Below are 13,893 nucleotides of genomic sequence, written 5' to 3' on the forward strand. Positions count from 1 at the left end.
ATTCTATAAACAGTTGAACTGTGATCTTTTATTTACTTGACAAAAATATTTGGTCCCTTTACTTTGCTAAACACCCATCTTTGTGTACATATGGCCTTGGGAGACAGCAGTATGCTACTGTCTTTGCTGTAGTGTGCATGTGCAGTTTTTCTGAGAGCAGTTATTCTGTGTGGTTCCTGTCTAAGCATTGCTTCTTTGCTCTTCCTTCCTCCAAAAGCTTTACTTTTTGCAGACAATAAAATTTGTATCTAATTAGGAACATAAGTAGTTTGTCTTAATACTAAATCAAGATGTAATGCTGTTAAAGATAGTATTTTTCTTGGGTTTTTCTTTAATGTCGTAATTGTTTTTTGTGGACTTGTAAGAGTGACAGTTTTCATGGCTTTAATGTTTGGGGGTTTTTACCTTTGTTTTTATATTATTTCAACTTGAATAAAACATCTGTCAGACTCCAGGGACCTTTGGCATTACTTTTCATGTACTAAATTGACAAAATGACTGAATGTAATCAGAACATTCTTGTTCATGCCTGTAGATAGAAACTCAGAATCCTTCATAACCATTACAGTAACTGTTTTGACAAAACCTTGGGGGTTTTTTTGTTTGATTTGGAGTTTTTTACTATTTAACTATACATATGTTTGGTTTTAGCTGAAGCACAGAAATGTTATACTGGAGGGTGCCTATTGGAAAAATTTGGGATATTTTTTGTTTACAAATACTAGGCTGCTGCTGTCTGTAGCTGTAGAATGAGAGAAAGAGGCTAGGGCTTAATGCTGTTCTTTTATCTCTGCCTGCCATTGCATTTATTTTATTGTGTAACTTTGGTTATGGGGAGTTATAACCAACTTGGCTTTAATTTCTCTTCTGTAGAATTTTTGTTTGAGTATGGGTTCTTTAGGATTATTTTTTTAATTCAACCTGCTGTGCAGAGTCCATGCAAAAGCTTTGCTATCCTTAAGTCCTATATCCCGTATTAAGCAAATCTCTTTGCTAATATTTGAGCTAGTGAAGAGGGACCCACAGATGCAGTACGTGACAGAGCATATTGGGGAAATCCTTTGCTGCTCGTGTAGCTTGTTTCCTGCCTAGCTTGGTATTTACACTTGGAGAGCTGGGTGAGTTTGTCTCATTGGTGAGCAATGAGAGGGTAAAAAATAATAAAACTTTCTGGAAAACTAAGCATGAACACCTTACTTCTGGGATAATTGATTTAATGATAAATATATTGTATTTTACACAAAAATACTAAATAATTCAATAAATCAATCCAAGTATCAATGAAACTTTCATAGCCTGCAAAAGATGCTGTCACACTGTACAAGTAGCGCACAAAATACTCATGTAATAGGACATTGCTGCTGTTAACTTGTTTTTTGAGTGGGAAGTTGATAACGAGAAACGTTTTTAGGTACAGTTAGAAGTATCTTATGGCAGAACTAAGGACAGAAGTTAAATTTAGTCATTTAACCACAATTCCATTCTTCTTCAATAGCTAATAGAAATATTTATACCATGCATCTTCTGCTTACACTGGAAAGTGATAGTTTGTTGTACAAAGTTTTCCTTTGTAACATTTTGATTGTAATTTTCAGAAAAAATAATCTTTGTTTTGAAGCTTTAAATGTCTTCAGCTTCCTACAATTTTCTGAGAATTCTGAGTGAAGCTGAATATTGATTTCCTGAAAGCTTTTAAGTAAGCTTAAGCACAGTTTTTTGCACAGTCATTCAAGCAGCTGTAGTTTTTTAAAGCAAATAAGGGTGGGAGGGTGGTTCATCAGCATGCTTAAAATTACTTCTGCTAGTATTTTGATAGGTCATTTGTGTATTGTAAATAAAACAATAAAAAATTCTTATTCTGTTCTGTGAAAGCAGTCATCTGTTTTTCTTTCTGCACTGAGCTATTATATAAAGTTTGTGATCATGTTCTACATAGTATCACTGCAATGTGAAATTTTATAATTTTGTCATCAGGTTTAACTGTACATAGGATTGTTAAGTAGTCGATTATTTTTTTTTATTATTTCAAGAGGTAATGTTGAGAATACTACAATAGTAGTATTGTTTTAGTAGGAACAGACACTTTTCTAAGGAATGTCTGTAGGGGAATACTGGAGTGTGTTACTGCCACAAAAATACCACTCCTGAGTGTGAACCCATCTAAATTAGCATAGTTGAGAGGACAGTCTCTAGAACTTCAAAGCGGGTAAATTGTATGCAGGTCAGCAAAACGTTTAGGCTTTCAACCACTATTGGTTATTGTTAATCAAACAAGACAAATATAGGGATCTTTGGTACAGGGTCATTCACAAGACCATCCCCTTTCTGCTCACTACAATATAAAGGATGCCAAGTGCAAGTAGGTATCGCCATAGTACTTGCTACTGACCTAATTAAGTAAAATGAGTTGAGGCATCATAGCTTCTCATGCACTGTTCTGTTTTGTAAACAGAAATATTTGAGCACATACGTCAGTTGCTGCAAGTGTCATACAAGCTGGGTCTGTAGTTAGTCACGGGTATGAAAGCAAGGAAAGTGTTTAGTTTGTTCTTCACCACTCCAATGTTGTTTATGCCATATAGTATGGGCAGGGCACTTCACAGATGCAGTTATTTTAACTTAAACCATCAAATGTTAGGAGACAACACAAGTAAGCTGACCTCGTGAATTTTTAACTTTGCATCCTTGTGCATGCAATGCGATAGTCTTAAGTTATATTACATTTCTTGCTTCAGGACCTCTATCTATTTAAATAGATAAACAATGTTGAATTAAGGTCACTGCCTTTTATTTTGTTTTCAATTTGTTCAGTATGTGGTTCCCATCTTACTCGGTGAGCACCTGTTTAGAAGACAAAGCTGGCTTTTTTGTGAACTTGCTGTCTTGATAGTAACATACTGTACTGAGTTAGCTTTTTCCACTGTCATGATTGTAATTTTTACCCAAAGGTAAGTATTGGAGTTTTATCATAACTGGAATTTATATCAAAATAGCTGTTCTATTTTCTGCATGTCTGCTACTTTTACAGTGTCGTCTTGTACTGGCTTCACTAGGGATGTTTCTGAAATAGCATTCCGTTGGTCTTCTGCAGACTGCTAGTGGAATAGAAGGTGCTGCTTTCCTAATAGGTTTTATTAGCAAGTGGCATTTCAAATTTTCCCTTTTTAGGGGTCAGCAGGCTTCTTTTTATTCTTTAAACATATCCAAAGCCTCAAACTTTGGTTCTTTCTGTTGTTAAGAGAAGCAGAACAGAAACAAAGAAGTAGAAGGTTTGGAACAACTTCAATATGTTACCTATTGAAAGCTATGCTTTTTTTGCAACAGCCATTCTCAGTAATGACTTGGAAACTAGAGACATATTCAAGCACATCTTTCAAAGCAAGAAAAAACTTTGGTTAACTGAAGATTTTTATTTTGATTGTAGTGACTTAAAATAGTAAATCTTAAATGTAGATGTCAACCTGACAGCATTTAGAAGTGTTAGCAATGGTGTGACAGAAGGTCTTTGTATTTCTGCAGTCTGTGCCCTGGAAAATGAAACTGGAAAAGCAGGAATCAATTGTTCAAGCCTTGTGCCTTTTCCATAGGTCCAAGTTCTATGAATTGAGTATGGTGCTGGCGGTCCTCTACTGTTAAGTGAAGCTGAGGCTACAACCCATTTGCAACAAGGAGATACTTGTTCGAAAGCTTTTTTGAATGGTAGCACTTGGTTAAGAATGAAGAGCAGTCCTATAAGTGTGTGGTGGGATGGGGGGACAATAGTCAGGGAGCACTTGCCACCTTCAGAGAGAGAAGTATGCTGCTGCTCAAGAAAATAGAGGCATGTGAATTCTGAACACACTATTTTTTTATCAGTAAAATAGAGCATTTTATAATCCTATGGTTTGCCTTGTCGTGAAAGGAGAGCTAATCTCACTGTTCTGTCCAGATTTCTATAAAATTAACAAACTTTTGTAGGAGGTAGGCATGATCTTGTTTTAATACCACTGTACACAAAGGAAGAGATGTATCCTGGGTGTTATTGAGGGGTGTAGTGGCTATTGTGTAAAGATACATCTATTTGTAAATACATAGTTATTGACATAACCAGTGTTAATGACCAGCATGCTTCTACAAGAGGAAAGGTGGCAGCGGGTGATTTCCCAAAGCAGTGCTCCACGGAATGCAGAGTTGTAAAGTAAAATAATGTACTCTGACACCTGAACACCATTAATGCTTTTATTCAGGTGTTATCCATTGTTCAGGGATTTTCTAGATTGTTTCTCTGTTGTGAGAGAAAATTGGAGGACTGAATGCCGGCATTTTTTTAATTTGTATAAATGTGCATTTATACTGGACCAAATAAAATCCTGAATATACACCAGGACTCCAGAGCACAGTTTGCCCAATTTCCATCCCACTCCCCCTCTGCTGTCTGAACATCTGTACTGAAGTAGGCTTCTGTGATCTTTCTCCCCACTCTGCATTTTAGAGACCCTTACACATCCCCTTGGACTGTATGGGCCAGGAACTACACAAGGTGTAATGTGGCTGTGTTTGTGGTCTCTGCACAGTGCTGTTCCATTATTTCAGTTCTTTCAGCCTTTCAAGTAATTTCTTTCTTCCTGGGTTGGAAGGTATTTTGGAAGGTATTTGTTACACCAAGCAGCTTTAGCAAAACTGCTTGACTTAGTGATGTAGCAGTATTACGGAATACCTAAATTACATATGCCTAATTTGCAAGGTGCCTAGACCTGAGTTACTTCAGAAAAAGATCTGAAAATGTCGGTTTCAAAGTGAGCAGCTGCTGGGAACTTGTTAGAATCCAGTAACAACTGCAAAATACAAATTCTGAGGAACATAGGTCTCCCTGTGAAGGTGGCTGCCTTGTGTGCTGTAGTTTCAGCAGTGGGCAGACAGCTGGGAGACGAATTTTGTTTTACCTAAAAGACTTAGGGTCTTTTTTTTTAATCTTTTCTCAGGGCAAGGGATTTAGTCAGCCAGGTACCTGCAGGTAGATTCCAAGATTTCAACTATTCTTTCAATTCTTACTCTGCTGATTTCTTTATTGCCCTGCTCTTATATGTTTGTAGGGAGGCTGAAGCCATCCCCTCTGTAAAATAAAATAATCAGTTTCCATTCAGCTTATGATTGACATGATTTGTGTGGATGAGCATCACCTAAGATAACTTCAGCTATTTCAGCCTTGTCCAGTTCTTGCTCTAAGCATGCAAATGCATTTCGACCAGCATTAAAAGTGCCTTTGAGTCAAAAATCCCCAAAGCAGCAGCTCACCTCTGAGCTGCTAACCAGCAAGAAAATACCCAAATTCACCTCATGACTTCGAGTTCGTTTAGAATTTGCCTTAAAATAGCTGCTCTCTTTCGAAAGACTGACGAACAACTTCCTCTTGATGTACCCATGGTGACCACCATGACTGCGTACCTGCTTTTATATGAGAACATACACTTCAGCTTTCTGAAAAATGTCTGTTCAACAAGATATATAATACAAGATGTTGTAAAGAATTTTATTGGCATTTGTGCAAAATAAACCTAAGCCCATACTTTGGGTCTTGGTGATGACTTCTATTCAGAACCAGAGCAAGTAAGTATTTTTTTCATATAACAAAGTATCTGCATCAGGCTAGAGGTCAGTATTGTTCTGTCTTGAGGAAAATAGACTTATGTCCATTTCCTAGTAGATTTTTTTCCTTTATGGAGGAAAGAATTTGCATACTGTGTGGAACAAACTATATCACTGTGAAATCAACTTGAATCTTAAACCAATAGTAAACTTAAAAATCTGTGAGAATATTGATTACAGTAACGCACTTTTTTATTTACTATGTGCTTCACATTACACGTAAAATTGCTTCTTAAATGATCTTTTTTCTAAATATGAAATTATTTTTTATAGAAGTCTAATATTTTAAGCCTGCTTATGAAGACACATACTCATTGCTGTAACTTTTATACCAGCATTAATACTGTTAATTTATGAAATAACTTTCCAGTCCTCTGCAGAAATTGCAGTTTTCCCCACACCTGCTTAGAAGCTGTTCTGAAGCTGTGCCATCTATTGGTTTGAATTTGTTAGTTTCTGACTAACTGATACTGATTTAGCTGAGAAACTTTTTCTTGTGCAAGACTTTCATATATTTAGCAAAAAAAGGAAAAAAAATGCACAAAGAACAGCCTGGTATGATGTTTTTTTCCTGGAAATAACTGACTTTATGAGGCAACAAGAATTTGCTGAAGTTAATTCTAGTGCACAGTATTACATACCCATGTGTTACATTTTGAACAAACTGCATCATACTGTTCATGTTTTCTCAGAAAAATGCTTTTGTAGTCTTTGCTTCCCTCTGAAATTGTTTTAGTGGCAATTATAAGGTGAGTAGTTAGTAACTATCTTGAAATAATTAAATAATGTAAAACAATAACTGCAATATTACTCTATCAAAAGCTGGATTTCAAAAAGGTTTTGCTCTATAATCTTGTAGAATAACCACAGAATTTTAGAACTGTTATGACCAAGTTGTACAAATGGAGTAAAAAACCATCAATGTTGTCTAAACAAGAGTTTTAATTACTTGTTTAGACAAGTAGGCTTGTAGCCTCAGCTGTCATAAAATAGAAACTAAAGTGCTAGTCTTTGAGGAGGTGTTTGCTCTCTGGCTTGCATCATTGTTTTGCAAAGGTAGCATCCAAACAAATGGGACTGATTTTGAAAATGGAGAGAGTTGTCTCTGAGACATCATTTCTGCATTGAGCCTTTTCTCTCTAAGGAGGACTGTAGTGCTAAAATGTTTCCAAAATGTAAGCATTACGTGGAAGCCAGTGGGCTTTTCTTCCTTCCTTTCAGCATCTTCCTTCAGCCCAATGCGGGACTAAAGAGCATGCAGCAGAGTAAATAGATTTGATGATGGGGATATGCTGTTCACTTGAAGTAAAACAGTGCAAGCTTATCAGTATTGACAGCCTTAAGTATAGAGTAACAGAACTATATAGTCATTTTGGATTCCTTTTGTTTGCCTTCTTCCCTCTGAGCACCTAGGTTAGTCTTGCTTCACCTCTTATTTAATCAATAAACCCAGGAGTACTAGAAATTTAAGAGCAAAGACCTCTTGTTTCTGGTTTAAAAAAAAAAAAAGTAAACCCACCATTGTCTTAAGTATATACACTTAAAACTATAAGTTTGTCCAGTTGTTCTTAATTATGTGACTTGGGATCATAAAATGGTCTTTCATCAATCATAAATCTTCAGGACATCACTGTGAGAGACCCAGTATAAAATCTGGTATTTGTGAGAAAAGCGAACTTGCCTGCTTCACCTCTGTGGAGTGGTAGGACGGGGGGACATCAGGGTTCCTGATACCCCATTCTGTTTTAACAACTGTGCATTTGACTTTTTTGTAGTACTACACCTTGTATTTTCACCCACAGTTATGTTTGTGTTCAGGAGTAGTTAGTTAGCTGAACTTGCAAGTCACCAAAGAAATTGAAGCAGAGATATAACAAAAACTTACATGGATGATCTGTTGGGTTTGGTCAATGTGAAATTCCAGAAGGGGCTATAAAACTTACCTGTGTCTATGTAAAGCTTAAAGATCGGTGTGGTTTTGATACGCAGTTGGTAGTGGTTATTTTTATGTGACATATAAGATGCAGATTAAGTTTTCTGAAGTTCATTGCACTCTATTTATCTGTATTTTATGCTAATGCCATTTTCTGTGGGGTTATGTTGCTTCTTTTTGCCATCTAAAATAGCATATCTTGTGTAACTTTTCCTTAATAAACACACTAAGAAAATTGTCTTGCTTCCTTGACAGTTGTTTCGAGAAGTACGAATAATGAAGATACTGAATCATCCCAATATTGGTAGGGACCTTACATTTCTGCAAAGTCTTTTTTTTTTTTTCTTCTTTTTTTTTTTTAATTATCCTGTTTACATTTTATTCTCTTTGGCTTTATTTGAATGTACTTTACTGTTATGCTTTTGTTCGTTAAACTTTTTTGAGATAATAGGACAATGAGCATTCAGTAAATACTTCATTGTCACTCACCTCTTTTTATTGACTGTGCTTGAAACAAGAATTTTGCTCAGAGGAGATAAACTGCTCAGTCCGAAAAAGCTTTAAAGTAGGAGATGCTGAGCAGTCCAGTCTGTTGAGGGCCCCAACTCCCCTCTTCCATTTAAGTTACTCTGGAGGCCAAAAAGCATGAGTTTCTTGGGTGAAAGTAGCAAAACTCCATTAGTTCAGTCTAGGAAAGACTCCCGTTGACTGATATTTCCAGAAAATTAGAATTACAAAGTATGTAATTTTCCCTTTCTGCTTTAGTTCTTTCACCTACCCCACAGCTTCAGGGCCCTACTTTGTGATGACAATTCTTCTGGCTGAGGAGGGCTGGACAGTCTTGTTCCAGAGACAGTTAATGGTCCTGAATTGGCCAGAGGGCTTGTTGCATACAAGGTATGGATGAGGTGTACAAGTTATTACATGCTAGGCACTCCCTTCTCATCCCTTGAATTGTTTGTTGCTTTTCCAGCATTCTTAGCTTCCGCTGTTTTTTGTTTTCTTGGGGGTGGCGGTGGGCGTGTGTGTGTTTTTAAATGAGTGGTTACTATTACAATCTGAGGAAAGTCTTTCAGACTTAACGTTTCTGGTATCCACTCAGTTTTCAGTTGGTCAGAATCTCAGATTTCTAACTGGGAGCAGTTTACTAGTGAATCCGGGAAGGTTTGTATAATCTTAAAGATGTCTGTGTCAAATTAAACCCTAATTTCAGCATGACCTTGTTTGTACAGTATGCATAAACTTTTGAGAAAATGATGAATTAATGTGCCTTATTGTCAACCGTGATTTAGAAATTAATTTTGTTTTTTTCCCCCTCAAAAGAATGCTAACCTAAAGGATTAAAAGTTTTCCTATGGTTTAGTGTTATCACTGGCCATAAAGTATACTCACTTAATGAGTATAGGGGTTTTGTGCTGTGCTTTTGCTCCCTGCTGCAATCTCTCTCTCATTCATTTTTCTTACAGTAAAATTATTTGAAGTTATTGAAACTGAAAAGACGTTGTATTTGGTAATGGAGTATGCCAGTGGTGGTAAGTAGATTGTTAATTCTGATTTAAGGATAAACTGCAATATAGAAAACTGTGCTAGTTGCATGCCTAGGAATACATGATTTAAGGATTTTATGGTTAAACAGTTATTCCTGTCTGGCCTTCACAACAGTCCTAGCAGACCTCCCAGGGCACACTTGCTTGCTTGCATCACGTTCTGTAACCTATTAGGCTTGTGCTTAAGGGTAGTTCATATTCTGTACTGGAATGCTGGGAGGTAATCTGGTACTGATTCCGGCAAAAACTTGGCTCAGTATTAATCTGCTACATTTAGGCAAGCACCGATGCCCTGTTTTATTTTGAAAATGTGTGCCAAAGCACTTGGAGAGGCAGGCTCGAGGAATGAGAATAAGGAACACTGGAAGGGGGACCAGCAGGATCATAAGAGTGTAAAGGATAGTGGGTGCCCGCTTGAGAAGCAGCTTAGCATCTGAATGGGGAATGTTTGAGTGTGGGAAGGGAATCCACCACAGGGCTAGTGACCAGCTAGGAAAGGCTACTCATCAGACAGTACAAAGATGGGGATCTGAAGGGCATATGAGCAGCTTTGTTAGAAAGAGAAGAAGCAGGAAAAAACAAAAGTAATACAGTTAATTTTGTTAAGTGAAGCCACTAGAGAGATGTGAAACAAATCTGGTACATAAGAAGTTGCCTGTTTCCCAGTGTGTCTTATGCAGTATGAATGGGTTTTTGTGATTAAAGTAAATTATTTTTTTGTTTCGCAGTGTTAAGTAATTTTAAAAATTGAAGAAGCCTTAGTAGGGAGGGTTCCATTTTTATATTTCTTGACATGTCTGAAAAATTTAATGCAGTGCAAACAGTAAAAAGGAATTTTTCCTGGCTGCTTCTATTTCCTTTCTGTTGAAAAAGGGGGGTGGGGGTGGGGGGTGTTTTCAAGCATGATACAGTTGTGCATGACAGTCAAAAATAAAATAGGACAATAGGACTGATGTTTTGTCCTTGTCGTGGTCAGGAGAAGTGTTTGACTACCTAGTTGCACATGGAAGAATGAAAGAGAAAGAGGCTCGTGCAAAATTCAGGCAGGTATGGAATTAACATTCAATCTTCCTTTTGTTTCTATTTATGGTGTTTTCAGATAGAGATGAGTGTGAGCATACTTCTTTTACTTTTAAAAAAATATTCATTGTTGTGATAATGTTTATTAAAGCTAGAATGGAAAAAATCCCTGAAGGGAAAAATAACTGCTTCCTACGTACTATCTAAAAATAGTAACACTGTTGTACATTCTTTTTTAGTGGATGTTCCTAAGAGCCACGTTTTTTATTGTGACTCACTTGAGGTTTTAATCCTTTTCTGAGTATTTTAGAATTTTAACAGATGTTCTATCTAGAGATGTTGATACAATGACATGTATTGCTGTGTCATGTCACACTTTTTATATGAAGGGAATTCTGTAACAAGTTTTCATGTTCTTATTACAAACTTTCTCATCTTAATCTTTTTCTTACCCTGTTTTTAGTGATTATTCTGTGAAAAGCTTTAATTAGATAAATAAACAAAATTGGGTATTTTTCAGAATTAAGTTATGTAATTAGCATGTAAAGAAACTGCTTTTAACTTGCTGTTTCGGACTTGTTTTTTGTTATATATATGCAATGCATGTATAGGAAAATGTTGAAGGAACTGTTCTGTTAAGGATGAATTGCAGAGGTATGCTGCAAATGTTTCAGAAGATAAAATCTGAGACAGTACATCTGGCTGTTGGGTTGGGATGGAATAATTTTCTTCTATAGTTATTGGTATTGGGTGATCCGTATTTAAAATAGATGTTTCTCCTATTACCTTGAGGAGTATGTATTAAACTTTTTTTTAATAAGAAAATAAGCTGCTTTTAGGGACTTCTTAATTTTATTATTTGGGCTTTAATGAAACTTCCATGAATATTTTTCTAAAATGCAAGCTGTTTTTATTAATTCCTTATGTCCTACTGGATCGTATCAGGACCAAAATTACTAAATTATGTATGAAAACTTGTACCGAGATTGAAATAAAGTATTTCACTGATCATCTTGGTGTTTCAGATTGTATCTGCTGTGCAGTACTGTCATCAGAAATGCATAGTTCATCGTGATCTTAAGGTAGGCTGTTACTTATTTTTCGTTTTTCTATTTGGCAGAAATTAATGACTTAATTTCATTCTATATACTTGTCCTTGCTACTGTCTGAATGCCTCAAACATGTGAATGAGGGAATTATGACTTATATTTTATTCTCAGTTTTCTGAAGCACAAAAATGGTGTAGTTTGCCTGGTAGAGCAGGGGAGACAAGAATAGAACATGTGTTACTTTCATTCCAGTTTTGGCTTTAAGAAAAAGACTTGCTCTCCAGAGAATTATAACTGCTGGCATGCAGATATCTACACTGCGAAGCTACAGAAGTTCGGTGATACCAGTCAGCACTACTTAATTAAAATATTTTCAGTTAAAATATATTGCAAGATACTTAAAATGATCTTTTCTTCATGATTCGTAAGAAATATATTAGGTTTTTAATCCATTTGAACTTCTGGTTTATGCTCTAGTGTTTAATTCAGACAGAAAATAAATCAAATGTAAACAGAAATAAGTTGGACTTCCTGGCTGGTTTTTCTTTTTTTGATGCTTTCTGATATATCTATCTGTATAAATGTACCAGACCCTGTTAAAGAGTTCAGCCATTGCAGGTACAACCTAAGCCTTCAACCTGAAGTTGTCTTAGTGCCAGGTTTAGAAACCATGGGACGTGGACACAAGAGCTTCACCTGCTTAAAAGTTGGCTTGTGCTCTTGCTTTCGTCTTGTACATTTACAAAGAAGATATTGGTGTAGGTTCTTTTTTTACTGATGTATCTAAATACTTGTGAAAAACTGAGGTTGAATAATTCCTAAGGGAGTTTTTTTTCACTAGTATCTTTTGTCTTAACTTGCTTTTAATAAACTGCAGCATGCTTACAACCTCTTTCTCACAAATCTGTTCCCTAATACCTGTCAATCTGCCAGCTCCTGCGTGTGCATATGGTGCTGGATAATGCATCTTTTTCTGCGGAGTCCTACCTGCCCCACGACCATTGTCATCTGACAATGAAGGAGGTGCCTGGCCACTCTGAAGTCAGAATGCAAGGAAGGAAAGGGCTGGATCTCATTGAAATCTTAATTAAAAAAATTCCTCCCCATCTTGCATGGTGGTTTGAAGCCCATGAATGTTTTGTCAAGCTCCCTGGAGCTTACTGCAGCCACTGTTGTTGAGCTTTCCAGAAGGCTGCGCCTAGGGACCTATTGGCTTGGCTGGATAAGCCGCTTTCACTGGTTGTCTCAGCCCTGTGCTTGGCTGGCAGTAGGGAGCTAGCCCTCTCTGCCTGCTTATCTGGCATCGGCTTGCTCAGCCCAGCTATGTTAGTGAGCCTTACTGCACTAAACCCTGCAGTTATTTAGCATCCTGCATCTCGCTCTTCCTCCCAGAGCCCGTTACAACCTCCAACCCTTCTCTCATTTCTTAGTTCCATAGCACGCGTACAGCTCACCGCGTTGGTCACAGGACTATCCAAAACCGCTTCGCAGTGTTCGCACAGGATCCCTTTTACCATCTGTCACGAGTCCTCTGCTGCTGAACTCCTTCCTATTTGCAAGACAGGCAGGCAGGCTCCAAAATAATGTCTTTGCCTGCTTTTCTCTCTCTGTCCTCTCTTGGATGGAGTTGTGCTAGACTAATTTGAAAAGTTAAGCGTGGTGCTGTGATGTGATTGAGAGCCATTCAGCCTAGCCAATGAAAAATACATTACCCAAAGAAAAAAGGCCTAAACATCTGGCTTTGAGGAGGTGTTCTCACTTTCTCTTCTTTTCAAATGTTATGTGTTATCTCTGTTTTACTTAAAACTCTTCTCATGGAGCTGCAGAGAAGGCAGAAGCAACTTTAAAGTTGTGTCTGCTTTTGTATCTGCCTCTGTTGACTTTCTCAATGCTATCAGCATGCCGACCAATTGACACTGTTGGTATCGCAGGGCGGATGTCTGGCAGCACTTTGGAGATTTTTGATAAGCCTTTTTGGCCTTAATATCAGAAAGGGTAAATTCTATCAAATGTAAGTTACTTTAAACTAGGAAGAAGCACAAGAAATTGTGGAAGCTTGTCCAGGCTATTCTGGCAGAAGAGGAGTGAGTGCAAGGCCTGTGGGTACTTAAACTGTGTCCTTTTAATTTTCTGTGATGATAAACAGCTTGCATAGAAAGGCCTACAACCAATTCCAACTTGGCTTATCCTGTGATGCACAGAACTTATCTTACCTTTTCAGTGACTGTTAATATTTTTTGCTCTGAGCATGTAACCAACAAAAGCACAGTCTTTGTATTTGGCATATTAAAAAGGGGGTTTTGGTATGTGTGTTTGAAGTAAGAAACCTAAAAGCATGGGGTACTTGGGTAGCAGAGTACTGTTGAACTGGGAGGACTATTGTAATCGCAGAGCAGCTGCACTGACAGTTATGTTTTCACCACAAGGAGAATGAAGTCTTTGTGCAGTAATGTAGAAGGCTGTCAAATCTGGAAAATATCTCTGTGAGTCTGTCTGCAGGCACATCAGCTGGAACCAGCTGAGATTACAGGTCATGAATTGAGAAAATAAAATATTTTCCAGGAAAGTTAGTTTGTAAAAATGGGCTGTGTTTTTTTTCCTGATAAAGGCTGAATTCTCACGTAGCTATTGCCTTGATATACTGGTAGCCAATTGTCTCCTGTTCTGTTCATTGAGTGCAAGTGAAATTTTTAAAAATAAAAACAAAATTTTAAAAAAA

General features: G+C 37.1%; 1 protein-coding gene across 7 annotated transcripts in view; it reads left to right on the forward strand.

Annotated features, from left to right (window-relative positions):
• Positions 1-13,893, forward strand: part of MARK1 (microtubule affinity regulating kinase 1) — a 62,283-nt gene that overhangs the window by 26,011 nt on the left and 22,379 nt on the right. For all 7 annotated transcript variants that reach the window (XM_055725830.1, XM_055725834.1, XM_055725831.1 and 4 more), the window contains exons 4-7: positions 7,814-7,862; positions 9,025-9,090; positions 10,082-10,152; positions 11,151-11,207. In XM_055725830.1, the coding sequence (XP_055581805.1) occupies positions 7,814-7,862; positions 9,025-9,090; positions 10,082-10,152; positions 11,151-11,207 (243 nt within the window). The remainder of the gene's footprint in view (positions 1-7,813; positions 7,863-9,024; positions 9,091-10,081; positions 10,153-11,150; positions 11,208-13,893) is intronic.

Source organism: Falco cherrug, chromosome 13, assembly GCF_023634085.1.
Source record: "Falco cherrug isolate bFalChe1 chromosome 13, bFalChe1.pri, whole genome shotgun sequence".
Lineage (NCBI taxonomy): Eukaryota > Metazoa > Chordata > Aves > Falconiformes > Falconidae > Falco > Falco cherrug.